General features: G+C 42.3%; 2 protein-coding genes and 1 pseudogene across 8 annotated transcripts in view; 2 read left to right on the top strand and 1 right to left on the bottom strand.

Moving 5' to 3' along the window:
- Window positions 1-16268, top strand: part of RBKS (ribokinase) — a 92851-nt gene extending 76583 nt beyond the window's left edge. For all 7 annotated transcript variants that reach the window (XM_038561139.1, XM_038561141.1, XM_038561143.1 and 4 more), the window contains one exon: window positions 14663-16268. In XM_038561139.1, the coding sequence (XP_038417067.1) occupies window positions 14663-14836 (174 nt within the window). In that variant the 3' untranslated portion in view covers window positions 14837-16268. The remainder of the gene's footprint in view (window positions 1-14662) is intronic.
- A 390-nt stretch (window positions 16269-16658) lies between these two features.
- MRPL33 (mitochondrial ribosomal protein L33) lies at window positions 16659-25961 on the bottom strand. The gene is given in 4 exon segments (NM_001287068.1): window positions 16659-16960; window positions 23184-23290; window positions 25052-25070; window positions 25889-25961. Coding segments are annotated over 4 exon segments (198 nt in total). The 5' UTR covers window positions 25911-25961; the 3' UTR covers window positions 16659-16910.
- Window positions 19040-24568, top strand: LOC102153488 (annotated as a pseudogene).
- Window positions 25962-26615: the final 654 nt, after the last annotated feature.

Here is a 26615-nt window from a genome sequence, read left to right as displayed (position 1 = left end):
ATCGAGGAAGAATGTGAGGGTTTTGAGTGTTAGGGTCCGTCAGCAGTTCGGGTGATGAGTCATCCGGTGTGGGTACAGATTCCTAAGAAATGAAGCCTCGTGATGACATCATTCTTGCAAGATTGTCTGGGATCTATTGTAGCCGCCTGACAAATTCTTACCTTGGGGATTTTCATCACATGGTTTTTATCCCAAACACACTTAATACCCATCATGCCTTCTAACTCATCCAGTTTTCTATCACCTAGAATTTGGCAAACTAGGACTTTCACAAGTCTGTCTCATTGTTGTCCCTGCTACAGGGCACTCTTGGGACAGTGTGTGCTCCTCAACTGATCACTCAGCACCCATTCTCCTGACAGTCCTCAATTCAGTCAGCATGTGTTTCAGTGGTGAGCCTGGTGCTGAGCTAGTCTGAGGGGATGAAGACCAAGGAGGAGGGCAGGAGCATGCAGGAGGGCACCTACCCAGACTCATGGGATCAGGGGAAACACAGTGCTTTCAATGTGGGGTCAGTGAGTAAACATGTGATGACTAAGTGAATACCTAAGTGGAGTCTTAGAAGATGAGTAGGAGTTAGTCTAGGGAAGAGTCCAAGCAAGATATTTCCATGAATGAAGACCTACGTTTCCATAGGTGAATAGGAAGAGGTAAGAGATGAAATTGGGCAAGTGTGCTAGAGAGCCTCCTGCGTGCTATGCTGAAGAGCTAAAATGTATCCTACGGACGATGAAAAACTTTCAAAGGGCTTTAGGCGTGGAGGTGAGGTGGCCAGGTTTACAGATGTATGGAGGCTGAGTTGGAAGGGGCCAGACTAGAGGCAGGGAGACTCGTCAGAGAGTTCATGCAGTCCTCTAGAGGTGACATGAGCATCAAGTAGGGTGATGAGAGGAAGGATGGAGATGAGAGAGATTTGAGAAATATTTAGGATTTAAACTTGGCAACTGGTGACTAATTAGTTCTATAGAAGGGAGATATCCAGAAGACCCCCAGACTTTCAGTGTGGGAAAGATAAGGAGCCCATGTTCAGGCAGAGGTATGAGTTCAGTTGGGACATGCCGAGTTAGAGTTGCCTGCAGGGGCCATGAGACTGGTCAAGCAGATCATGAGGAGTTAGATACATGAATCTGAAGACAGCGGAGAGTGTGAGCTAAAGATATCGACTTAGGACTCCTGGTGTTCATCACAGTTGAAACTTTAACCGCATAGCAGTATAGGCACCCTGGAAATGATGGGCAATGAGAAGACAGTGGGCCAAGGACAGAACCCCAGGGAATGCCAGTATTGTTAGTTCAGGAGAAGGAAAAGGGCCCCATGATAGAAACAAAGGAGAGTCAGAGAGACACAGGACCCAGGAGAGTCCCTTGCTGCTCTGTCCTTCTCTTCCCTCCTGAACCTTCCACTGGCCCTCTGGCAGTCTTACTCCTCATAAGCAAGCTCCTTTTAATCCTCAGCTCCCCATACAGCCTTTGCAGGTGAAAGCTGCTCCTGATCCCAAAGCCCATTCCCTGCAGCTGCCAGCCATCCCTCACCTACCCTCCCGTAGAGAATCCTGCATTTTCAAGGCTCATGCAATTCACTTACAATGCCTTGACGTCCTTTCCTGACCATTCTGTTTACCTGCATCACCATCTTTCTCTCCACCCCACTGCTGCCATCCTACCAGATGATTTCAGTGCCGTGATGGTGAACCAGTACCGAGGCTTACAGTTCCCCGGTGCCCTCACTTCCAGTGACTCTTCACCTCCCGTCCAACCTCCCACTCCCAAGAGACTCCCAGGAAATGGTTAATATCTGCCTCACTTCCGTTATATGGGAACAAACCTCACATCCTACTCTCTGAGCACAACCAGCTCTCTCATCTCTCCTACGCTTATCTCACTGTCCTTAGCCCCCTCTGTTTTCTTCTGACCTCTTGACTCCCTCCTGACCTCTCCTCCTTCCTTAACCAGGTTAGACTATCTGGCTGTTCATCTGAGGTGGTGTTTCCTGAAATCTTAGCTTTCTTTGCACTCCCACTCTCCCCCACACGTGACCAGGGCAATGCAAGGTCACAGCCTCTTCTCTGCTCCTGCCCCAAGCACACTGAGGAAAATAGGACTCCACACAGAGGAACATCGTTAGACATTCCCTATCCCTACTCTGTCATCCCTGTCATTCTTCGTGGCTATAGAAAACCTACACCTTCCCATGGGGAAATAGGAAAATTCAAGCCGTAGCCAAAAGCCCAATCTCTCTCTCTCTCAAAATAGCTTCTCCACCTGCTCTGTTGCTGGGTTTCCACACAGATGACCTTGGTGCAACTCCTGACTGCCCTTTCCCACCTTGATTTTTCCTTTGGGCTAGTTATTTAACCTCCTCGAATACCAGTGTCCTCAGTCTTAAAATCAGGACCCCCTCAGTGTTGCTGCCAACCTCTGTGGCACTTGTGCAAACCTGAAGCAGGTGCCCCTTTGGCCAGGCAGATGGCGTGAGGAGCCAAGCATGGCCTGTGGACCACAGTCCCCGCCCCCAACCTGGGCACCCTGGTGCAGTGCCACCTTGCAGAACCACTCACTGCGGCCCCAACTGCGCCTACCTCTGCACAGGCTCTTGTGAAATAAAGGCCATAATATGCACGGCACTTGGCCAAGAGCATGATTGAGCAGAACCTCAGACAAAAGAGCTAACATAGACCACTTGGACTTGGATCAACACGTGGGTGTGCTCTGCTGGGATGGCACCATCGGCCCTCTTCAGGCATCTCTTGCCAGCTCCGTGAGGTTTATCAGTGTGCTCCCATTTCTTGTCAGGAGAACAGAGCCCTGAGAGACTGGAAGTGAGCTGGGAAGTGAGGGAGCAGACTTATGGTCATAGTCAGGGGCTCCAGGAGGGCACGGGGCAGTGGGACAGTCGACAGAGATTGGTCCAAATGAGTGGCCACCTCCCGAGCAACAGTGCCCCAGGTACTAGGGGCAGAGGCTGCCCACCTCCGCCCCACACCCCAACTCTGCGGAGCTGCCCTCAGGAACCCCCACTTCTCAGATTTTCCCAATGGAGACCTCTCCCTAGCTGCTCATGAGTGTGATGCTCCCTACCCCACCATGCCTGCAGACCGCCTGGGCCTCTGCACCTGCTCACCCCACTGGAAGGCTCGGGTAGGCCAGAGGGCATGTTCTGCTGTTCTTTCACTCCACTGATAATCCACCTGCCCCCATGGATGCCACAGACCAGGACTCCTCCAAAGCCAGGAGTGGGAAGGCCTTCAGGAGAATAGGAATTTCAGAAGGCCTGTCCATCCTGTAAGAGCAGCTCTTCCTTAAGAGGAAACCACTGTGCAAAAGGCAATGAATAGTAGCCACCTGGGTATTTTTATGGAAGAAAGATGAATTATGCCATCACCCCTTCTGGCACAGAAATAATTTTCAGTAAAAGGTTAAAACCATCATGTTGTATCAATGAGAATCGTTCCATTATTCCAAGAATGATTGATTGGAAAGTACTTTACTTACAGGAAAATCAAAGTGATACAATGCAGCTTCCACTTTTAAAGCACTTTCCATTAAAAAAAAAATCATACCAATGTATAAAAATAGTTATACTGAAGATGTGAATCAACAGCCGAGGAATTTATTGGCACTTGAAAGCCTTGTGATATAAATAGATTCAACAATGAGAATGAATCTCAAGTAACTCTGGGCTGTGGCAATCTAACCTCCATTTTCACTGACACAAAAGAAAGTCACATGTAGTTCAGCGAGTCATCTGGCCACCTTGGAAAAGAACACAACAAAATTAGGTCCAACAGGTCAGGTCAACCCAAAGCACTGGGTGAGGCAGTGGGAGGGACAGAGGGACAGCACTGTGGCCTCTGCCCTCAAAGAGTCTTCAGATTGTCCCAGACTGGAGGCCTGCACACAAAACAGTCGCCAGCATGGTGTCCTAAGGGAAGGGCAGTGCAATAGGAGATAGAAGGGAGAGAGCTTCTTTTGACTTCGTAATTTCCTTCCCTCCCTCCCCTCTCCCTGCCTCCCACAGTCTCCCTGTGGTGTAATGTGAACAGAACACAGAGTCAGCTGGGTCTGGATGCAAACAGCAACCCTGCCACTCACTAGCTGCGTGACCTGGGACAGAATGATTTCACGTTTCTAGGAATCAGGCCCCCGCAGGGTTGCAGGGGGCAGGGGGCTGTTGTAAAGATGAAATGTCCTGTGTGTGTATATTAAGTACCCAGCTTTGCTGCTTCCTGATGCAAAGCAAATGGTGAAAGTTCACTTCTTCCTCACCCTTCCACACCTCTGTGAAGGTTAAGGAGTACTTAGTTTTCCACCCTTTTCATGCTTAAATTTCAAAGGGCTTGTCCATCTTTGGATATAAGGTGATTTTCAAGGTGGTATTTGCTGCATGTCTGTATGGAGTTGATGGCTCTTGTCCTCCAAGAGCTTTCCTACTTCTTTGTGTTTTGGGACTCAGAGGCCCCACTGCTGCCCTCTTTGTAAAGAACATGCAAAACCCACCACCACCCTGCCTGCCGCCTCCCTTCTGGTGAGAAGGTGGAGACCAGGGCAGCTGAGAACCGGCCCATTGGCAGTCATTGAGCATATACCGTATATGAGCGTATGTTGTATTTGAGCACATACTGTTAAACTCTGAGGAGTCAAGGAAAGAACTAGACACGATTTCTGACCTCTCCTAAGACTTCATCATATTGGTGTCACCTCAGTCGAGATTCTTGGTGGAAAACAGCAGACCAGTTGTGGGACTGGCATGAGGCACTGGACGCTGTCATCACAGTGCTACCCCTAACATCCCGGACCGCAGGTCCTCTGCAGTCACTGTCATGGCCAGAAAGTTCCTCCCAGTCCCCTTGACTTTCAGATGGATGTCACTGCCTAGTCCTTCACTGCAAGGGAAACCGCCTGGATGAGATGGGTATTCTCAATGCAGGGAGGAGCATCTCTCAATTCAATTCACCCTGACCTGGAGTCGATGTCTTAACTAAATTAAGAAAAAGGAAAATTATTCAGAGGCTGAAATCGGCTCATTTGTAAATTCACAAAGGGTGATGTTGATTTTTAAAATGTCTTTAGTAAAATTTCTTTTATTAAAAACATTAAAACGTTTGCTTACCTAAGTAAAGCTTACAGACAAGTTGTAGTTATATACGCTGCGGAGTTTCACCAGTGATTTTATTGCTGCCTCTCAGAGCACTTAAATATACTTCTTTTTGGATGAACCCATTGAGAACAATTTGCAGACATCATGACTCTTCACCTCTTACTACTGCAGTATAGAACTCCTGAGAACGAGGACATAACAAAACTACAACCTAACACTGAAATAATCTTATATGCCTAGTCCGATAATGTCTCAAAGTGTTTTTTTTTTTCAAAGTGTTTTTTTATAACTTTTTTTGGTCCAGGAGGCAGTCCAAGAGTATGTATGGCATTTAACTGTCATGGTCTTTTGGGCTCCTTTACTATGAAACAGGTCCTCAACCTTGTCTTTCCTGATATTGATATTTTTTTTGAAAAGCACAAGCTCATTGTTTTGTGGAATTTTTCACCATTTAGGTTTGTCGAGGGCTTCCCCATGATCTGAATTAGAGAACTCGCTTTAGGCAGGAATACTACACAAGTGACATTATGTCCTCATCAAAGCCCCATATCGGGGAGCACCTGTGACAGCAGTTTGTCTCATTATTGGTAGGTTGCTCACTAGGTCAAGGTGCTGTCTCCCAGGGCTCTTTACTAGACAGTTATCTGTTATGAATAGGCAATCTGTATGGAGATACTTTCAGACTTGCAAATATTGTGTCCTCATCAAACCTTTATCCAGCAGTTTTAAAAGCATCCATTGATGATTCTTCCCTGAATCAGTTATTACTATGATGGCTGAAAAATCACCATCAAACTTCTGTATTTACTAATTGGCATTCTACTTTAAGGAAGAGTTTTCCCTTCTACATTATTTATTTTTTCATTTATCTATTTAAAATCAGTATAGACTCATGGATTCTTTTTTTTTTTTTAGATTTATTTTATTTATTCCAGAGTAGGGGGAGGGATAGAGAAAGAGAGAGAGTCCCAAGCAGACTCCACACTGAGCACGGAGCCCGACTCAGGGCTTGATCCCACCACCTCAAGATCATGACCTGAGATGAAACCAAGAATTAGAAGCTTAACAAACTGTACCACTCAGACACCCCAGACTCATGAATTCTTAATAAATTTTCAAATGATTGTGTTAACAGATTACCTATTATCTATTCCTTCTATAAATCACTTCTGCGGGCAGCCCGGGTGGCTCAGCAGTTTAGCGCCGCCTTCAGCCCAGGGCCTGATCCTGGAGACCTGGGATCGAGTCCCACGTCGGGCTCCCTGCATGGAGCCTGCTTCTCCTTCTGCCTGTGTCTCTGCCTCTGTGTGTGTGTGTGTCTCTCATGAATAAATAAATAAAATCTTTAAAATAAATAGAAATAAATAAATCACTTCTGCATTTGTGGATGGGTCAGCCTCATTGCAAGCATATTTCTTTTTTGATATGGACCTGAACTTTTCATCTACACCCCACTATTTACAAAGGCAAACAGGAAATAGAAAACAGAACTTTTTATGGGGATTTTTGGTTGAACACATAGATAATCAAAGTGTTTTTAAGTAGGGCAGCCCCGGTGGCACAGCGGTTTAGCGCCGCCTGCAGCCCAGGGTGTGATCCTGGAGACCCGGGATGGAGTCCCACATCGGACTCCCCGCATGGTGCCTGCTTCTCCCTCTGCCTGTGTCTCTGCCTCTGTGTGTGTGTGTGTCTCTATGAATAAATAAATAAAATCTTTAAAAAAAAAAAGTGTTTTTAAGTAGCTGTGGCAAAATGGGATGTCACGAGAAGACACAAGGGAGCAGGCCCTTCGAAAGAAAGGAAAGAAAGGGGTTTTGCAGGAAGACATGAGAAGGGAAAGAAGAGTGGCATAATCATACTTCATGAGTGGACAGAAAAAGGGGGGCATGACAGAACCGAGTGGGGTGGACAAAGGGCAGGGAGATGGAACGAATATGCAGAAGAGCAAAGAGGTCAGGAGAGTAAGGTGGAAAGGCTAAGCTAAAGTAACAACATGAGTTTGGTGAACTGAATTTGGGTAAGAAAACTGAGAAGTAAGGAATGACAGAGTCACAAGATTCCTATGAGATATTAATAGCCTCATTATTTATGAGAAAACTAAGTCAGAGAGAATTTGTAGTAGTTTCCCAACGTCGCAGAGCTAGTAAGTGGCAAAGCCGAGATTCAATACAAATCTGACTACAAAGCCACAGCACAAGGAGAGAAACATTTGTAGTGAAGAACAGAGGTGGAATTAGGGCCCACAGTATAAGGCCCAGTAGGTTCTAATATGCCAATCATGACAATTAACACTGGCCCACAATTAAGTCTCAAAAATTATCTTAACCATGCACTTTAATCAGCAATAAGGTGAGGGTACTTAGATATTAGATATCTATTATCTATTAGATATCTATTATCTATTAGATATCATATTATCGATTATCTATTAGATATCATATTAGATATTGTCAAAGTTTTCAAACCTTATATTACACTCCTGTATGACTCAGTGCCCTCCACCCCTCAACCCTGCCTTTTAAAAAAATCAGTTTTATTGAAATGTCATTTTCATACATAAGATTTCACCCATTTTAAGTGTATGATTCAATGAGTTTTGACAAATGTAGAGGCATTGAACTACCAATCATAATTCTAGAACTTTGAATCACTCCAGAAAGTTCCCTGCATAGACCTTGTGGAGCTGATATTCTCTACCCTCTGGCCTGTTTTTTGGTCATCTACTTCTGCCTTTTCCAGAATTTCATGTAAATGAAGTCATATAATATGTAGTGTTTTGTGTTTGACTTCTTTCACTTAGGATAATGCTTTTGAGATTTATCCATGTTGTATTAGCAGTCTTTCCCTTTTTGTTGCTAAGTTGTATTCCACCATACGGATGTACCACAGGTTTTGGGGGTTTTTTTTAAAGATTTTATTTATTTATTCATGAGAGACACAGAGAGAGAGTGAGAGGCAGAAGCACAGGCAGAGGGATCCCTGGGTGGCGCAGCGGTTTGGCGCCTGCCTTTGGCCCAGGGCGCGATCCTGGAGACCCGGGATCGAATCCCATATCAGGCTCCCGATGCATGGAGCCTGCTTCTCCCTCTGCCTGTGTCTCTGCCTCTCTCTCTCTCTCTCTGTGACTATCATAAGTAAATAAATAAAAAAATTAAAAAAAAAAAAAAAAAAAAGAAGCAGAGGGAGAAGCAGGCTCCATGCAGGGAGCCCGATGTGGGACTCGATCCCAGGTCTCCAGTATCATGCCCTGGGCTGAAGGCGGCACTAAACTGCTAAGCCACCACAGTTTTTTTTTACCCACTTATCCATTCAAGGACATCTGGATTGTTTCCCACTTGGAATGATTATAAAGTTGATATAACCATTCACATATAAATGTTTGTGTGCTATATGTTTTCATTCCTCTTACATAGACACCTAAGAGTAGAACTGCTCAGCTATATAAGTTTATGCTGAATAATGTAAGAAACTGCCAAACTCTTTTCCAAAGTGTCTGTATCATTTTGTATTCCCACAGATAAGAGTTCTAGTTGTTCCACTGGAACAAAAGTCAGTATTTTTAGTTTTTTTTTTATTTAACCTTTCTAACGGGTAAGCAGTATTATCTCATTGTGTTTTTAATCTGCACTTCCCTAGTGTTCAATGATGTTAAGCATCTTTTTATATACTTATTTGCCATCCATGTATCTTCTTTGATGAGATCTCTGTTCAATACTTTTGCCCATTTTTACTGGGATTTTTGTCTTTTTGGATTGTACTATTAAAATATAAGAATGCTTTATCAGATATATGGGGGTTTTCTCCTAGATTTTTGTTGTTGTTGTTGTTTTAACCCTTATATTTGAGTCTATGCCCATTTAGAATTAATTTTTGTGTATTATGTGAAGTTTCATGTTTTTCTATATGGATATCCATTTCTTCCAGCACTATCCTTTCCTCCACTAAATTGCCTTGTTGAAAAAGCTATCCTTTCCTCCACTGAATTACCTTGTTAAAAATAAGTTGCTGGTCTGTTTAACAGACTCTTTTCTGTTCAAATGATCTACAATGTCTGTCTTTATATGACTATCTCACTGTCTGCTTACTATATCTTATGGTAAGTCTTGAAATCAGTTTACATCCTCTAGCTTTGTTCTTTTCAAAATTGTTTTATCTATTCTAGGTCCTTTGTATTTCCATATAAATTTTAGAGATCAGTTTAACAACTTCTAAAAACTGCTAACTGGGATTTTTATTGGAATTACTCTGAATCTATACTATACATCAGTTTAGGAAGAATTGATGCATTACCAATACTGGGCTTTCCAAATTCATGAACATAGTTTATCTCACCATTTATTTGAATTTTTTAAATCTCTTTTACTTTCCATAGTAAGAATGTATAAATCTTGCACATATTCATTTATATTGCACAGATTTCATTTAAACCTACTTAATATTTTTATGCTAATGTGGTTATGTTTTGATTACTTAAACTTCTTATTGTTCACTGCTACTGTATAGAAATACAATTGTTTTTTTTATATTGACCTTGTGTCCTGTGACCTTGCTAAATCTACTATTTCTAGTAGCTTTTTTGCTGGATTTCTTATGATTTTCTACATAGGTGATTATGCCATCTGCTAAGAAAGAGATTTACTTCTTCCTTTTCTTTTTATCTTATTTTCTTTCCTTTTTTTTTTTTATCTTATTGCACTGGCTACAATCTAGTATGATGTCAAATAGAAGTAGTGAGTACAGGCATCCTTGATCTATTTCCAATATCAGGAGAAAATCATTCAATCTTTTTCATTAATCATGAGTTCACTGGATTTTTCATAAATTCCCTTTATCAAGAAGATCAAGTTATACCTCCTATTCCAGTTTTGCTGAATTCTTATCATTAATGGGTATAGAATTTTGTCAAGTGCTTTTTCTGTTTCTACTAAAATTTTCTTAACTTTTTAATATAGTAAAACTACACTGATTTTTTTTTTTAAGACTTTATTTATTTATTCATGAGAGACACAGAGAGAGAGAGGCAGAGACACAGGCAGAGGCAGAAGCAGGCTCCATGCAGGGAGCCCGACGTGGGACTCGATCCCGGGTCTCCAAGATCACGCCCTGGGCTGAAGGCCGCACTAAACCGCTGAGCCACCCAGGCTGCCCGTACACTGATTTTTTAATGTTAGTTTTAAATGTAATTAGTTTTAATGTTAAACTAATCTTGCATTCCTGGGATAAGCCCTATTGTTCATGAGATACACACATACACACACACACACGAGTTTACTAAAATTTTTTTAAGGTTTTTACATCTAAGTTCATGAGAAGTTTTGATTTGCTTTGTCTTTTTTTTTTTTTTTTCTTGAATTATCATTACCTGGGTTTTGTATCACACTAATGCTAGCCCTACAAATTTATTTGGAAAGTTTCCTTGGCTCTTCTACTTTCAGAAAGAATTTGGGTAGAATTAGTATTTTTTCTTACTTAAATGTTTGCTAGAATTATCAATGAAGCTATCTAGTTTAGAGGGGCTTTTTTAAGATTTTATTTATTTATTCATTAGAGACAGAGACAGAGAGAGGCAGAAACATAAGCAGAGGGAGAAGTAGGCTCCATGCAGGGAGCCCGATGTGGGACTCGATTCCAGGACTCCAGGGTCATACTCTGGGCCGAAGGCAGGTGCTCAACCGCTGAGTCACCCAGACATCCCTAACTTAGAGGTTTTTTATGTGGAGAGACTATTTTTAATAAAGTAGTTTCTATCAACACAGTGTGTAGCACTAAGAATGAAAGGAAATCAAGTTGTGAAAATCACCATTGCCTAAATGCTTCCAACACACACAGTTCTATCAAACACTGTTTCCCTGGCTTTGGCTATAATGAGAAGCAATTTAAATTATTTCAGTAGTCTTTTCAGACAGAAGTACAATGCTTTTTATACATTCTTAAAGACCTTGTCTGCAGCTAAATAACTCCACTAGCCAACAGGAGTATATAAAACTGATTTCTGTCAGTGATGCTAAAATGTTTCCCCTCAGCCCTGTGCCTTTGCACTGGTCAGGCTACAAGTTAAAGGTGAAAGAGTTACATAAATATGACTTACCTATTCATGAAGTATGTTTATTCTCTTAAATTTTTTTGAAAAATATTATCAGCTCATAACAATAACCTTAAGCAATAATATAAAAGATACATAAAAGAAAAAAATACTGTCCCCTTGCCTTGTAAATAAGAAAACCAAATATTGGGGGATCCCTGGGTGGCTCAGGGATTTAGCGCCTGCCTTTGGCCCAGGGCGCGATCCTGGAGTCCCGGGATTGAGTCCCACGTCCGGCTCCCAGCATGGAGCCTGCTTCTCCCTCCTCCTGTGTCTCTGCCTCTCTATCTATCTCTCTATCTATCTCTCTATCTATCTCTCTATCTATCTATCTATCTATCTATCATGAATAAATAAATAAATAAATCTTTAAAAAAAAGAAAAAGAAAACCAAATATTGGGGCACCTAGGTAGCTCAGTTAAGCGTCTGCCTTCTGCTGAGGTCATGACTGCAGGGTCCTGGGGTCAAGCCCTACACTGGGCCCCCAGCTCAGTGGGGAGTCTGTCCCTCTCCCCTCCCCACCCCCACTTGCGGGAGTGTGAGTTTTGTAAACATTGTATTGAGGGAGGGCAAGAGCCCTGTCTCTCTTACTCCATTGTTTCCGTCAGGAAAGACTGATACAAACAATTGCAAAGCATCTAGTGTGGCACCTGACACATTTTGGGCACTCAAAAAACATTTATGGGAGGAAGGAAAGTGTTGAATTCACACCTGGGTTACTATGACTCCTTGGCAAGTTTAATACTGACTGCTTTATCTGTGTAAACAAGGGGAAATGTCATTCTCCTTAAAGCCATTCACTGTCTCATGAGCTCATTCTTTTCCTTCCTCCTCATGTGTCTTTGTTCCTTGAGGCCTGCCTTCTCTATAAATCTGTCTTGTCTATAAGAACTCCCTTCTTCAGGGAGGCTGTCTTCAAACTCTTTCTTAGAATCCAACAGCATAGGAATGCCTGGGTGGCTCAGTGGTTGAGCGTCTGCCTTTGGCTCAGGTCATGATCCCAGCGTCCCAGGGATCGAGTCCCACTTCGGGCTCCCCTCAGGGAGCCTGCTTCTCCCTCTGCCTTTGTCTCTGCCTCTCTCTCTCTGTCTCTCATGAATAAATAAGTAAAATCTTAAAAAAAAATCCAACAGCACTTATAAACTCTGCCATACTACTTAGCATTTAATCCACAATGGGTTAAAGGGAATCCACCCCTTTACCAGCACCCATCGCTGTCCTGGGCATATAGCTCATTAAATACTTTAGTTGCAACTGGAACAATCTTGTGTGCCAAGGCTCTTCACTGAAGTCTGAAGTATAACCTCAAGATTTGTTATGAAAACCCTTGAGTAGGGGATCCCTGGGTGGCGCAGCGGTTCCGCGTCTGCCTTTGGCCCAGGGCACGATCCTGGAGACCCGGGATCGAATCCCACGTCGGGCTCCTGGTGCATGGAGCCTGCTTCTCCCTCTGCCTGTGTCTCTGCCTCTCTCTCTCTCTCTCTGTGACTATCATAAATAAATAAAAATTTAAAAAAAAAAGAAAACCCTTGGGTATAAGGAACAACAAACTGGGAAAAACTGGAAAATGACCCTGAAAGCTATTAAATATCAGAATGATTTTTCAAGTGAGTTTGTATAATCATATTTAAATTAATTTAAATATATCTGTTAGATGAACACATAACTAGGTATTACCCTGCCTGAGGCAGAAGTAACAGACTTTCTTTAGTGTTTTCTATTTCTATGGGCCCATATATATATATTTTACCAACTCAGACCTTTGGAACTTCAGAGAAAAGGGAAAGCAATTGTTTTTTCCCTGTATTTAGTTTGAAAATGGTATCTGAATAGCTCTCACCCTGTTCTGCATCCATTTTAATGGAGAAATGGCTAAATCTAGGGCTAAAGCAGGGACTAATAAAAGATGAGCCTGGAGTATCTTAAAATATCAGAAAGTAAAACACTCAAGAAACAAAACAATGGGGGTATATCAAAGGGACAGAGGAGCCAACTGAAAGAGCTCCCCATGGCCAAAGCTGGAACATTTGAGCAATGAAATAATGTAGTACTGGATTATAGCCCAAAAAATAAATTAAAAAAAAAATTTTAAAGACCCATGAGGGGAATCCCTGGGTGGCCCAGCGGTTTAGTGCCTGCTTTTGGCACAGGGCATGATCCTGGGGTCCCGGGATCAAGTCCCACATCAGGCTTCCTGCATGGAGCCTGCTTCTCTCTCTGCCTATGTCTCTGCCTCTCTCTGTCTCTCTCTCTCTGTCTCTCATGAATAAATAAAATCTTTTTTTTTTAAAGTATTGGGTTTATTTTTTTTTTAATTTATTTATTTATGATAGTCACACAGAGAGAGAGAGAGAGAGAGGCAGAGACACAGGCAGAGGGAGAAGCAGGCTCCATGCACCGGGAGCCCGATGTGGGATTCGATCCCGGGTCTCCAGGATCACGCCCTGGGCCAAAAGCAGGCGCCAAACCGCTACGCCACCCAGGGATTCCTAAAATCTTTAAAAAAAAAAAAAAAAAAAGACCCATGAGTTCATTCAGATATAATTAGGTGGCTGAATAAATGGGGAGGCAAATTTCCCATAGAGAATTCCAAATAATACTCTGCTCTTCCCCTTAAGTGTGGACTACACTTAATGACTTACTTCTCTTGTAAAGAGAGAGGAAAGTAACTTTACAGTGGAGAAAGCTGGCAAAGACTGCCTTAGCCAAGTAATCAAGATTAATATTATCAGTGGCAAGTCCCCATGACAGTATGTACTCTTGATATATGTGATGAGAGAATGACGCTTCACCTCTGTGGTCTTCCTCCCAAAAACCGTAACCACACTCTAACTATGAGAGAAACATCCCAACTGAGGCACATTCTACAAAATATCTGACCCATCCTCAAAACTATCAAGGTCATCAAAAAGAATGTGGGCAGCCCGGGTGGCTCAGCAGCTTAGCGCCCCATCTTCAGCCCAGGGCCTGATCCTGGAGACTGGGGATTGAGTCCCAGGTTGGGCTCCCTGCATGGAACCTGCTTCTCCCTCTGCCTGTGTCTCTGCCTCTGTGTGTGTGTGTGTGTGTGTGTGTGTGTGTGTGTGTGTGTCATGAATAAACAAAATCTTAAAAAAACAAAGAATGTCCAAGAAACTTCACAGCCTATAGGAGTCTAAGGAGCCATGACAACTTAATGTAATAGGGTATCCTGGAGGAGATCTTGGGACAAAAAAAAGGACATTAAGCAAAACTAGTGAAATCCAAATTAATTAAGTATGGAGTTCAACTAATATCAATACTATTTCACCATTATGACACATGTAGCACATTACCAGGGGTTACTAGACATTACCTGGATGTGGGGTATATGGAACCTGTGTACTACCTTTTACCTTTTATGTAAATCTTTTAAAATAAGAAGTGTACTTGAATAGTTCTAAAATACAATCTGGACACCAGGTGACTAATGCTTATCTCCACAACTATGCTTTTAATTTCAGGGTGCTGGTGACAGTTTCGTGGGGGCTTTGGCCTTCTACCTGGCTTACTACCCACATCTGTCCTTGGAAGAAATGCTCAAGAGATCCAATTTCATCGCTGCAGTCAGCGTCCAGGCTGCAGGAACACAGTCATCTTATCCATACAAAAAAGACCTGCCACTTGATCTGTTTTGATTACTACTAACCCTAAAATAAACATACCTGGAAATAAAATGTACTTGGGGGAGGGAGGTGGCTCCTCTTAGCCAGCAGCTTACTATAAAATACCCTCTTCTCCTTTATTTGCAAATATGTTGATTTATGAAGTCATCCTCCAGCTTTCACTTATTCTTTTATAATGATGATTTCTTTGCTTTTTATGTATTTGCAAGAGCCAACCAAAATTAAGATCCCATGCCCGGGAACTATACAAACATTAGCACCAGCAGGAACCAGCAAACTCACTAGCCAACAGATTATGAACACTGTGTGTCCACCATAGATCAAGGGTTGTGGATAACAATATCTAGAGTCGGAGCAGAGAATGTTAAATAAAGGGGGCACATGGACTGTTCAAGCAGTCCCTAAGAGGGACAGCTGATACTCAGCCTTAGTGTTGCCAAAGCTTGTTTTGCCAGGGAAGCCAGAAGCTTGGATGTTCATTGAAATTTTATCAATGTTTGTATCAGCAATTGATTTTTTTAAAAACGTAAACACCACCTGTGGGCCACATTAAGCTCATGTGCTGAAGGGACGAATCATTTGTTAAGCCAGATTTTAAGCTGTTGTTTTGCTTTGTTTTTAATGGTGATTCCTGTGTGTCACAGACCCTTTGTGTCAGGCTTGCCCAGGATCAGGTGAACAATTTTTCTTGTAACCCAGTATCATATATATAGTTTCAACCAAAAAAAAAAAAAGCGAAGATCTCACCTATTATTACTTTGAGGCAGAGTTTTAACAAAAGATGCCAGAAAATAGCTAATGGACTATAATACCACAAGCCCCCTGAAAGTCAACAACTGTCTACATCTAATTCCAACTTCAGAAAGGCAAAGCCATTCTTACGTATCCTCCATAGACAGGGTGGGCCACAGGGAGGGAACACTGGTTTCCTCATGCTTGGGGTCATGGTGAGCACACCATCAGTCTTCTACATAAATGCTTTAAATGGTGTAGGATATGAACCAGCACAACTCAAAACAGAAGCTGATCCTTCTTATATTCAATCAGAAATGTGATCAGAAGAAAATTGGGATGCCTGGGTGGCTCAGCAGTAAGCGCCTGCCTTCAGCTCAGGGTGTGATCCTGGAGTCCCGGATTGAGTCCCACATCAGGCTCCCTGTATGGAGCCTGCTTCTCCCTCTGCCTAGGTCTCTGCCTCTCCGTCTCATGAATAAAAAAATCTTTAAAAGAAGAAAACTGAATAATTCTGAAAATCTGTAGTAAACAATAGCTTGAGAAAGTATATGGATCTGGGTAGGGCAGTCTTACTTTACGTGAACATTAGGGATTATCAGTGGAATTTCCATGTTGGTTAGCTGTGTGGTACCATGCTGCAGAAGTCCTAGCTGTGTCTCTATGGAAATACTATAGTTCTTTAAAAAAAAAAAAAAAAAAAAAAAGGAAATTAGAAGATAAAGGGAGTCCAAAGCATTCCTAGAAACTCCTAGATACTGCTTTAGTGACCTAAGTTTGAGAATTGGACCAATGGCATTTTTCCTAATTATATAAGCACACAACAAAAGTTCTCATGGTTTCTTTTGTGTTACAACGCTGGCCCACTTCTTATTCCTGTTCAGCATTACCCTGTTATATCACACAAGAGTTTTTTCAAGATCACTCTGGAGAGTGACTCTGCCTTTCCTATGAAGTACAAAGAGGAGCAGACTGGAAAGTCTTGCACAAGTTTCATTATGGAAACTTTCTTTTATATGAAACAATGGTTATTCTTTAGTAATATAGTTGTTTTTTATTTCAAAGAGTGGGGGAAAACATCACTAAGAGACAATAGCACAGGCTATTTTAATATTTTTTATTAAGGGCTATAAAAATATCCAGAAAGATAAATAAATGTGATGCAATGATATATGTCCTAATATGAAGAACTTTCTTTCAGTACATTGTTTTTCTTCACAATGGCCTTCAAATCACAGGAGGCAGTGATTCCGTGCTATTTCCTCTTCTTTTATTACACACTGCAGAATTTCTGAATCAGTATCCCGCCCTTAGTCTTCTCATTTATAAATCAAATTCATTTTCAATCCATTGTTTAGAGGGAGCGTATTTTCTTCTGTTCCACAAAGAGGACTTTTGTTTTCACTGTAAGAGAAAAATGAGTTGTAGCAGAAAACTAAAAGCATCACCATTTCTAAATAAAAATACCTATCAGACTACAAGTACTCTCCTTTTTCTTATTTTACTATTCCTCTGACACGGGGATGGAGCAGATTTGCAAACTCAGTTCCTCAATCCCAGAGGCCAGAGAAACCTAGAGAAAATGGGAAGGAAGCCAAGGGAAGGCTCACCAGCCAATCAGTGGCACATTTGGTACCCCACAAAGTCATTTCTCACCCAATGTGAAATATCCAAATTAAAAAAAGCAAGGAACAAAGCATGGAAAGCACTCAAAGTCTTCACCCAGTTAATGAACACTCTTGCAGAAGATTAGCAAGACCAGACAAGAGCTGGACTCCAAAGAAAAAAGCAACAAGAACTGAGCAGACCAAGGAAGAAAAGGCAGTCTGGCTAGAAGAGTAAATACACATCAAACCTTATACTTTCCAGAGATGCCTTAATATATCCAAATATGGATTCTGTAGTATGGTAATAGAATGAAAACTATAACCAAAATCTCATTATTGAAAATACCATAACAGAGTATAGCTCTCTGAAACAAAACCAAAACAAAAGTACTAATTGCCTGGGGTGCCTGGATGGTTCAGTCAGTTGAGTGTTCAACTCTTGGTTTCAGCTCAGGTCATGATCACAGGGTCAGAAATCAAGCCCCGTGGGATCCCTGGGTGGCTCAGTGGTTTGGCGCCTGCCTTTGGCCCAGGGGGCGATCCTGGAGTCCCGGGATTGAGTCCCGCGTCGGGCTCCTGGCATGGAGCCTTCTTCTCCCTCTGCCTGTATCTCTGCCTCTCTATGTCTATGTCTATTGTGAATAAATAAATAAAATCTTTAAAAAAAAAAAAATCAAGCCCCGCTTTGGGCTCCATGCTCAGCACAGTCTGCTCAAGATTCTCTCTCCCTCCCCTTTCCTCTCTGCCCCTCCCCTCACTAATACATGTGCAGATGCTCTCTAAAATAAGTAAATGAAGGGCAGCCCAGGTGGCTCAGCAGTTTAGTGCTGCCTTCAGCCCAGGGCCAGATCCTGGAGACCCGGGATCGAGTCCCACGTCAGGCTCCCTGCATGGAGCCTGCTTCTCCCTCTGCCTGTGTCTCTGCCTCTCTCTCTGTGTCTCTCATGAATAAATAAATAAAATATTTACAAAAAATAAAATAAAATAAGTAAATAAAAATAAAATCTTTAAAAAAGTACTAATTGCCTGGATGAAAGGTCAGGGACTAGTGCTGGGCAGTAAGGTTTTCATTGTTCTTAAAATGCCTTATAGCACTCCCCGATTTCAAAAATAATAACAGGAAGGTTAACTTAGGTCCATTTCATAGAAAAAGTAGGAGCCTGGAGTTGAAACTGGGTTTAAACCTGGGCGGCGCAGCGGTTTAGCGCCTGCCTTTGGCCCAGGGCACAATCCTGGAGACCCGGGATTGAATCCCACGTCGGGCTCCCGGTACATGGAGCCTCCTTCTCCCTCTGCCTGTGTCTCTGCCTCTCTCTGTGTCTCTCTCTCTCTTTGACTATCATAAATAAATAAAAATTTAAAATAAATAAATAAATAAACCTGGGCTCTACATTTATATCTGCTATGAGTCTTTGGGCAAATTTCTCAAAATGCTCGGCTTTCAGCTTGCTTCCCTATAAGGGGGATAACTCCACCTCCCTCACAGAATTGTTGTCAGGTATACAGTTGAATTGAAAGGACACATTGCTATCCATAATCATAAACATAATTTTCTGTCAAAATATTAGCTGCTTAATTCATAGAAGAATGAATCTGTCAAACTCTTTCCTTACATCTAACCTAGATCTATTCTGCTTCAATTAAAGTCTATATTGTCTTGTTTAGTCATCCAAGGAATCAAAACTGACAAGTTTTCATTTTCTTTACGATAAGCCTTCATATATTTTTTTTAATTTTTTTTTATTTATTTATGATAGTCATACAGAGAGAGAGAGGCAGAGACAGAGGCAGAGGGAGAAGCAGGCTCCATGCACAGGGAGCCCGACGTGGGATTCGATCCCGGGTCTCCAGAATCGCGCCCTGGGCCAAAGGCAGGCGCCAAACCGCTGCGCCACCCAGGGATCCCAAGCCTTCATATATTTAGCAAAGTTAAATAAGCTTACGCCTCAGCCTTTAATCCTTCCTCGTTGCAAATGAGCATCTAGTTTTATATGAGGAAAAGGAGTCTGAAAAGACACAAACTGGTTCTAGCCAGAGTATGCTATGAAATGCTCAAATAATTGGGAACTCTTCTGTTTCCTTTATAAAGTAGACCAATAAAACATTACCCTTAAACTAACCATTTACTCACTGCAATAATATATGCTGGGAGAACTGCCAAGCTATTTGGTACCTTGGGCAATGGGGCAGGCCCCAAGGCGAACATCATCATTCTGGCCTGCAGGGTATTCAGGAGGTGGGCAGAAAGCCAAGCAGTCCACTGTCCCAGAACATTTTCTTCTTCAGAAAAGACAAAGTTGTGCGGTCAAGGTTTAGACCATCCCTTATCAGAAAAGCTCTAACAGTTTGTTTGAAATTTATATATGAATCTGTTTCTCCCACTTTCAACTTATGATCAGAACTGCTCATGGTTGTGTTCTTTCCCAATCTCAAAACTTAAAATCAATCTAATAATAAGCTCCTAACACTTCTACACTAAGTATGAAAATCCTGATACATTTTCATACTGAAAATATAAAAGGTTATTCAAGTAACATTTGTTAACAGTGGACAAGTTCCTAAAAATAAACTCTAAGGGAGCTTAATGCTAGAAAAACAATTACTTTAAAGTTCATCACTCTGAGTTTTCATCAGCTGATCTAAAGAAATCAGAGGGAGAAAAATACCACACCAACTCAGTATCATATTGCTGTGGTCTGAATACTTGTGGTCTCCCTACCCCAAATGCATATGTTGAAATCCTAACCCCAAACAGGATGGTATTAGGAGGTGGGGGCCTCTGGGGAGTACTTTGGTCATGAGGACGTTTTCATGAACAGGAGTAACGCATTATAAAAGACCTCCACAATGCCTACTTGCCCTTCCACAGGCTACTAGGAAGAGGGCCTTCACCAGAAAGCAACCATGCTGGCACCTTGATCTTGGAAATTCCCAGGCCCAGAACTCTGAGAAATAAATTTCTGTTGTTTATAAGCCACCTAGTCTGTGGTATTTTGTTATAGCAACCCAAAAGGACTAAGACACATACTCTATCATTCTAGTAATTTTTCTACCATATGAGGTATCACCCTGAAATTCAGACTCCCAATCATCAGGTACAAACCTAGAATCTCTTTTATGTTATGATAAAGAATGACCAAAAATTTTAACACCATAAAAACAGCAGGGAATTTTACTTTTGTTGAAGAATGGAAATTATCCAATTTTAAGCTGACAACAGGGCTTATTTTGAAGGTGATATTTTTATTTTTCTTAGACATTAATGAATGCAGCATAATGAACGGTTCAATAGTGGTTGTGAGACCTTCTGTACAGACTCTGAAGGTGGCTATGAATGTAAAATGTAGCTGTTAGCCAGGATTCACACTTAGAGCCTGCCCAGACATCATGCACTGCTGGGTTTAACCTCCTGTGAAACCTCTCATTAACAGGTCCCTACATAGAGTAGTTTAGGGCCCAGGCTTTGGAGTCAGACAGTCTTGAGTTCAAATCTTTGTTTAAACATATTTTAGCTGTGTGTCCTTGATTAATCAAGATTCTTGACAAGAGATTTCTCATCTACAAAATGGACATTGCCTGGAGAGTACAGGTGCTTGTGTTCATGACATCTGAAGATACGAGATTTGTATAGGTAAGACAGACCTTTCCATTTTTTTTTTTTTGATCATTCAAAGCACTTGTTTGTTTCCTTTCTTTTAGGGATCACTGTCTTTTATTGCCTTTATTGTCCTTTTGTTGTTTCCAGGGGGGGAAGGGAAATTCCGTTCCTATTATTCCATCTCGGCCAGAAGTAAGAGTCTATGAGGTCTTAGTTAATGAAAAAGCTGATTATGAGGTTAAGTAACTGTCTTTCATTATATAAGAGATTAATTTTGGGAATAGGATTCTGATACCAGTTCAATTCTGATCACCAATTGGGTGTCTTACAATTCAACTCAATTCTGCTCTCTTTTTGTGCCCTAGCATAGCCATGGCTCGTGGTCTCAAGAAGCATCTGAAGCATGTGCAGCTCCAAAGCACTAGATGCTAGATAAACTGACCAGTGTGTTTGCTTCTCATCCATCTACTGGTCCCCACAACCTCAGAGAATGTCTCCCACTCATCATTTTCCTAAGGAACAGACTTACGTATGCCCTAACAGGAGATTAGGTAAAGAAGATCTGTTTGCAGCGTTTTATTAAGATTGATGGCAAGGTCTGAACCGATATAACCTACCCTGCTGGTTTTATGGATGTCACCAGCATTGACAAGACATCCATCTGATGTATGACCCCAAGGGATGCTTTGCTATTCATCACATCACACCTGAGGAGGTCAAATAGAAGTTGTGCAAACTGAGAAAGATCTTTGTTGGGACAAAAGGAATCCCTCAACTGGTGACCCATGATGCTCACACCATGTGAAATCTTGAGCTCATCAAGGTGAAGGACACCATTCAGACTGATTTGGAGACTGGAAAGATTACTGATTTCATCAAGTTTGACACTGGTAATCTGTGTATGGTGACTGGAGGTGCTAACCTGGGAAGAATTGGTGTGATTACCAACAGACAGACACCCTGGTTCTTTTGATGTAGTTCATGTGAAAGATACCAATACCAGAGCTTTGCCACCCGGCTCTCCAACATTTTTGTTATTGGCAAAAGCAACAAACCATTTCCTTTCCCCATTGAAAGGGTATCTGCCTCACCACTGCTTGAGAGAGAGAGACTAGAGACTGGCAGCCAGAGCAGTGGGTAAAATGGTCTGCAGGTGATGTGACTGGAATTATGTTTAATTAAAGATAATACAGCATGATTTAAAAAGAAGAAGAAAAATCTTGATAGCAGCTACCAGGGATTAGTAACTCAGGAAGAGCCAGACAAAAGTGACACACAGAGGCAAGGTATGGGGAAGGGGCACAAAGCTTCTATGCCCTTTCCCAGCAGGTCACCCTCCCACAATCACTACACGGTCACCAACCCAGAAGCTCCAGTACAGTTCTTATTAAGAAGCAATTATAAAGAGACTGTTCAGAATCCAGGACACAAAAATGAAACAAATGGCCTGGAGTTTTAAAATAAATAATTTGTTTGCTAGTTTATATAAATCTGCTCATGAAATCCAAAAACAAAATTGGGCTCCTACCAATAGCAATCAGCTGCTGTCTTTTGTTTGTAAGCAGGCAATCTGGCCTTGGGAACACTTGTCTCTTTTGGACAAATACTTCTATCTACTGAGACCTTTAAAAAAAATTTATTGAGAGAGAGAAAGAGAAAGCACAGGCAGGGGGAGAAGAAGGCAAAGCAGACTTTCTACTAAGCCAGGAGCCCAATGTGGGGCTTAATCCCAAGACCCTGGCATCATGACCTGAGCCTAAGGCAGACACTTAACCGAATGAGTCACCCAGGTGCCCCTTACTGAGACCATTTAAAGTTACCATTTATTATTGCATTTTAGCAGAGGGTATAAAATGGAAAAGGACTTTTCTTATCTTCCAGCACTAATATACAGATACCATACTTCTTAAATTCAAATCTGGACTGACCTAACTGCTTGCCACTGTCAGATGATCCCAGGAGAATAGTTCCTTTCTTTCTGAAGATACTCTTTTCTTTGTTTCCAGAACAGTATCAGCTATACTTTTTACATGGCTGGTTTCCTTCCCAGAAAGAAACCTATCTAAAGGATAGAATAGAGGTGAAATCTGCCTCTTCCCAACTTTATGCTGTATCTCAGCATCCCGTTTGTGTCTCTCAAAGCACTGAGAAGAACATCATTTTCTTCTTTCTTTCTCTCCCTTCCAAACCAGATTATAAGTACCACGAGTGCGGAGACTAAGCTTGAATGTGTCCTGGTATATCCCAGCACCTGGGACAGTAAGTGGCACTACAGTAAACATTCAAAACTCACTTGCTAACTGAATGCTACAGAATTAAAGGGGCTGCAAAACTGCCAAGATATGTTAAGCTTCATTCTGGAAAGGGCAGCAGACCTTGAAAGCATCTGAATTTATTTTGGAGTAATTTATCTGAATCTTACCAATTGGGTCATAATGTAAGAGAGTGAGTTTCTCCCGTAGTCGGCTTCTCTTAGTGTTGAAGGAGTAACCTGTTCCAGCTTGGCTCAGCATTTTCACCAGAATGGTTCTAAGATTTAAAAAGAGGCTATTACAAGCTGAGGAAATAGACTAAAGTCAGTCACAGGAGGATGGCGTATTGTGAGAACTCTGTACAGTAGTATTAGTTGTGGGAATATCACTTAGCCCTAAGAAGATTCAGTTCTAAGACAGCCTACATTTTCCATAAACCACAGTTTCAATGGCTCAGATTTCCAAGGTTTGTTTCATTATAGAGTGCCTTGGTTATCAACTAACCAAACAACAAAAATCAAACCACATTGTGGGAACACTCAGACACCCACCTCTTGGAAGGAGCAGAAGTCAGGAGGGGTGAATTTGCAAAAGTATTGGTAATGCTAGGTGACCAGTCACGAAATTGTGAAGATGGCCATCTCAAGAAAGAGCCCTCTCTTCCAGGATGTGCAATAGGAGTAGTCAGAAAGGGACAAAATAAAGGGATTGGAACTTTTACACTGCTAACATGCAAAACCTTGTTCCCCTTCATATTTTAAGTTATAGTCATCCAAAGAATAAAGTTCATGTTTTGCCTCACTAGACCTTTTAATACCTTGTACTGTTACTTTTTCATGTGTCTGGCTTCCCTGTGTAGACCATGCTATTTTATTTCTCATCTAACTCCAAAAAGAATTTGTAGCACCTACAATACATTACACATCTTTGTCTCCTTTTCGATGTCTAGCACAGTGCCTCACACATAAGAGGCATACACTTGCTAATTAAGAAAGACAATAATTAGTCATTCATTCAAAAAGATTTAACAAATACTTATTAAGTGCTTACTCTGTGGAATGCACTACAGGAATTGCAAAGTTCTAAAAGGCTATAGCTGCCCCCGCCAGGAACCAACAGTACAGTAAGGAAGGTGAGTTGTGTAGACAAGGTCTATAAGGCAAGACATATTTGACAGATGTCACAAGAAGGATACAAAGAACATTAGAGGCAGGGAGTGACTCTAAAGAAACCAAAGGCATGGGAGGTTCCTAAAGAACCTGGAGGGGGAAACCCTAACATAAATAACTGGATTGTGGGAAAAGCAATATGAATAAAAGCTATCTTGGAGAAAACACTAACTTACATGTTTTTCATTAACTTTAATCCAAAATACCTAGTTTTATGATCTGTGATGTGTCTTGGGTTGTAAGCAAAGGCTGCATTAGAATTTTCCAATTTTTTTTTTCCTGGAAAAGAATTTTCCTATTTTTAACACAGAAAATCTTACTTCAGTTATTGTCTACAAAATTTATTTTGAGATGCCACTTTGGTATTTATAGTCTCTCTGGTATAGTGTGGAATCTTTCATCTTTGCTATTTTTGAAATGCTCATTCCATGAATGCAAAGGATTACAAAACTCATTAAAACTGACTGTAGTTCAATCAAATCACAGCTTGTTCAGCCTGATTCCTGTAGTGGGTGGGATCCAGACAAATGGCCCTGGGTCCTCCCTCTGAGGACACAGAAATATGGTGGTAGTCCAAAAAGAGAGCATGGGAACCCTGATGTTTTGTTTAGGAACAAGACAACAAGAGCTTCTTCAATTATTTAAACACTCACTTAAGTAGGTCGTTGGGCAGAAGGGAAAATATTTTTTGAAAGAATTCATAGAGCCAAAACAATTCCCCAAGTAAATAATCCTCAAACCAACTTTCAGAAAATCCAGACCAAATGCTTAGTTAAACCTAAGGAAGTACTGGCAGTGGCTGGAAAAACAAATTGAACATAAACAAGTAAAAAAAAAAAAAGAAAGAAAGAAAGAAAAACCTTACTTACTTTGACTTGCTCTTGGCAACTTTTTTGCAGAGAGGAAAGGTTGAAAGAGAAAAGAAAATATCAATTTATTAGCTTTTTTATGCAAAGTTCATAGAAATGTCTGTAATACATATATGTAAGTAACGAAGTAGGCCATGGCTTGCCATTCAACTACTCCCTAGCTTGTAGAGCTCCCGCTAGGATTCTAGAAGGAAGACAAAGATCCAAGAAGACCAACACAATTCTGGATATAATGCTTTGCACAGTCTCTTTTCAGGTGGACCGGTTACTTTCCAAATCTTTCTAAGATCTGCTCCGTATGTTCCTCTCCTAAAGTGCAAAATATTTGCAATGGAACAAGCCACTGGTTTGACAAGTTAGCCGACGCTAATTGGAACCACCGTCATATTAGGTGGAGGAGGGAAACTACCGAGAGCCCAGCTGTTCTGACTTAGGGTAAATCACTGCCCGGCTCAGGCCATTTCCCCATCTTCAGAGTTCGAAGCAAGTGAACTAAAAATTCTGAGGTTTTTCCCCCAATTCGGACATGCAGGGATTGTACCAACATGTCCGTACAGAGGACGGGGAAAAGCGCCCCGCTCCTGCTGTTCAGACTCTACAGTCCCCGCGTCGGACCCCAACGGGACCCAGAACCAGCGCCGCAGACCCCCTCCTCCAAGTACCACCCGCCCCCAAAGGGGAGGCGCGCCGCGGGGCATGCCGGACGTTGTAGTCCAGAAAGCCTGGAGAGTCGCAGCGCCAGCTTCCCGGCCGCCGCGTGCCCCCGACCCCGCACCGTCCCGACGCCTGCCTCTCGCCCTCGCCGAAGGCCCTGCCGCCGCCTCCAGCCCCACTCACAGGTGACCGCGGACAGGAACATGGTGACAACACCCCCGCGATCTCCGAAACGGGCCCAAAGTCGCTCAACAAACAACTGCTTCCGGGGCACACACCTTGTCCCGGAAGAGGACGTCGGGAGCTGCCCGAGGCCACGCCCCCATATAAATCTTCAGGCCCTCCCCCACCGGTGGCTTGAGTTCGTTGCAGGCCCGGCGTCTTACTCCAGTGGGGTTGGAGGTTGGAATCCCCTTCCCTACCAGAGAATGAGTTTAAAAGCGCTCAGGTCCGCGCCCTAGGCCCTTCCTCTTACTTCTGGGTCAGAGTTAGGTCCTTACACACTTGTTTCATTAAATAATCGCCACCACCTGCTTTAAAGCCATAGGAACTGTGTTTCTCAGCTGCTCCAGGCTATCAGGTCCCCCCTGTATTTCCTTAAAATGTTTCCTTTGGGGACGCCTGGGTGGCTCAGTGGTGGAGCATCTGCCTTTGGCTCAGGACATGAACCTGGGGTCCTGAGGTCGAGTCCCACATCAGGTTCCCCTCGAGGACCTGCTTCTCCCTCTGCCTGTGTCTCTGCCTCTGTCTCTCTCATGAATAAATAAATAAAATCTAAAAAAAAAAAAAAAAGTTTCCTTCGTTTGCCTCTCCCCAACCAATTTCATCTCCACCTGGTTAAGAGCTGCTCTCAGTCTCTTTAGAGTTAGAACTCCCACCTGAAGACCCCCCATTCCTTAATCTGTTGGAT

This window comes from Canis lupus, chromosome 17 (assembly GCF_011100685.1).
Source record: "Canis lupus familiaris isolate Mischka breed German Shepherd chromosome 17, alternate assembly UU_Cfam_GSD_1.0, whole genome shotgun sequence".
Lineage (NCBI taxonomy): Eukaryota > Metazoa > Chordata > Mammalia > Carnivora > Canidae > Canis > Canis lupus.
The sequence above is the reverse complement of the archived record's forward strand: the minus strand, read 5'-3'. Positions and strand labels throughout refer to the sequence as shown.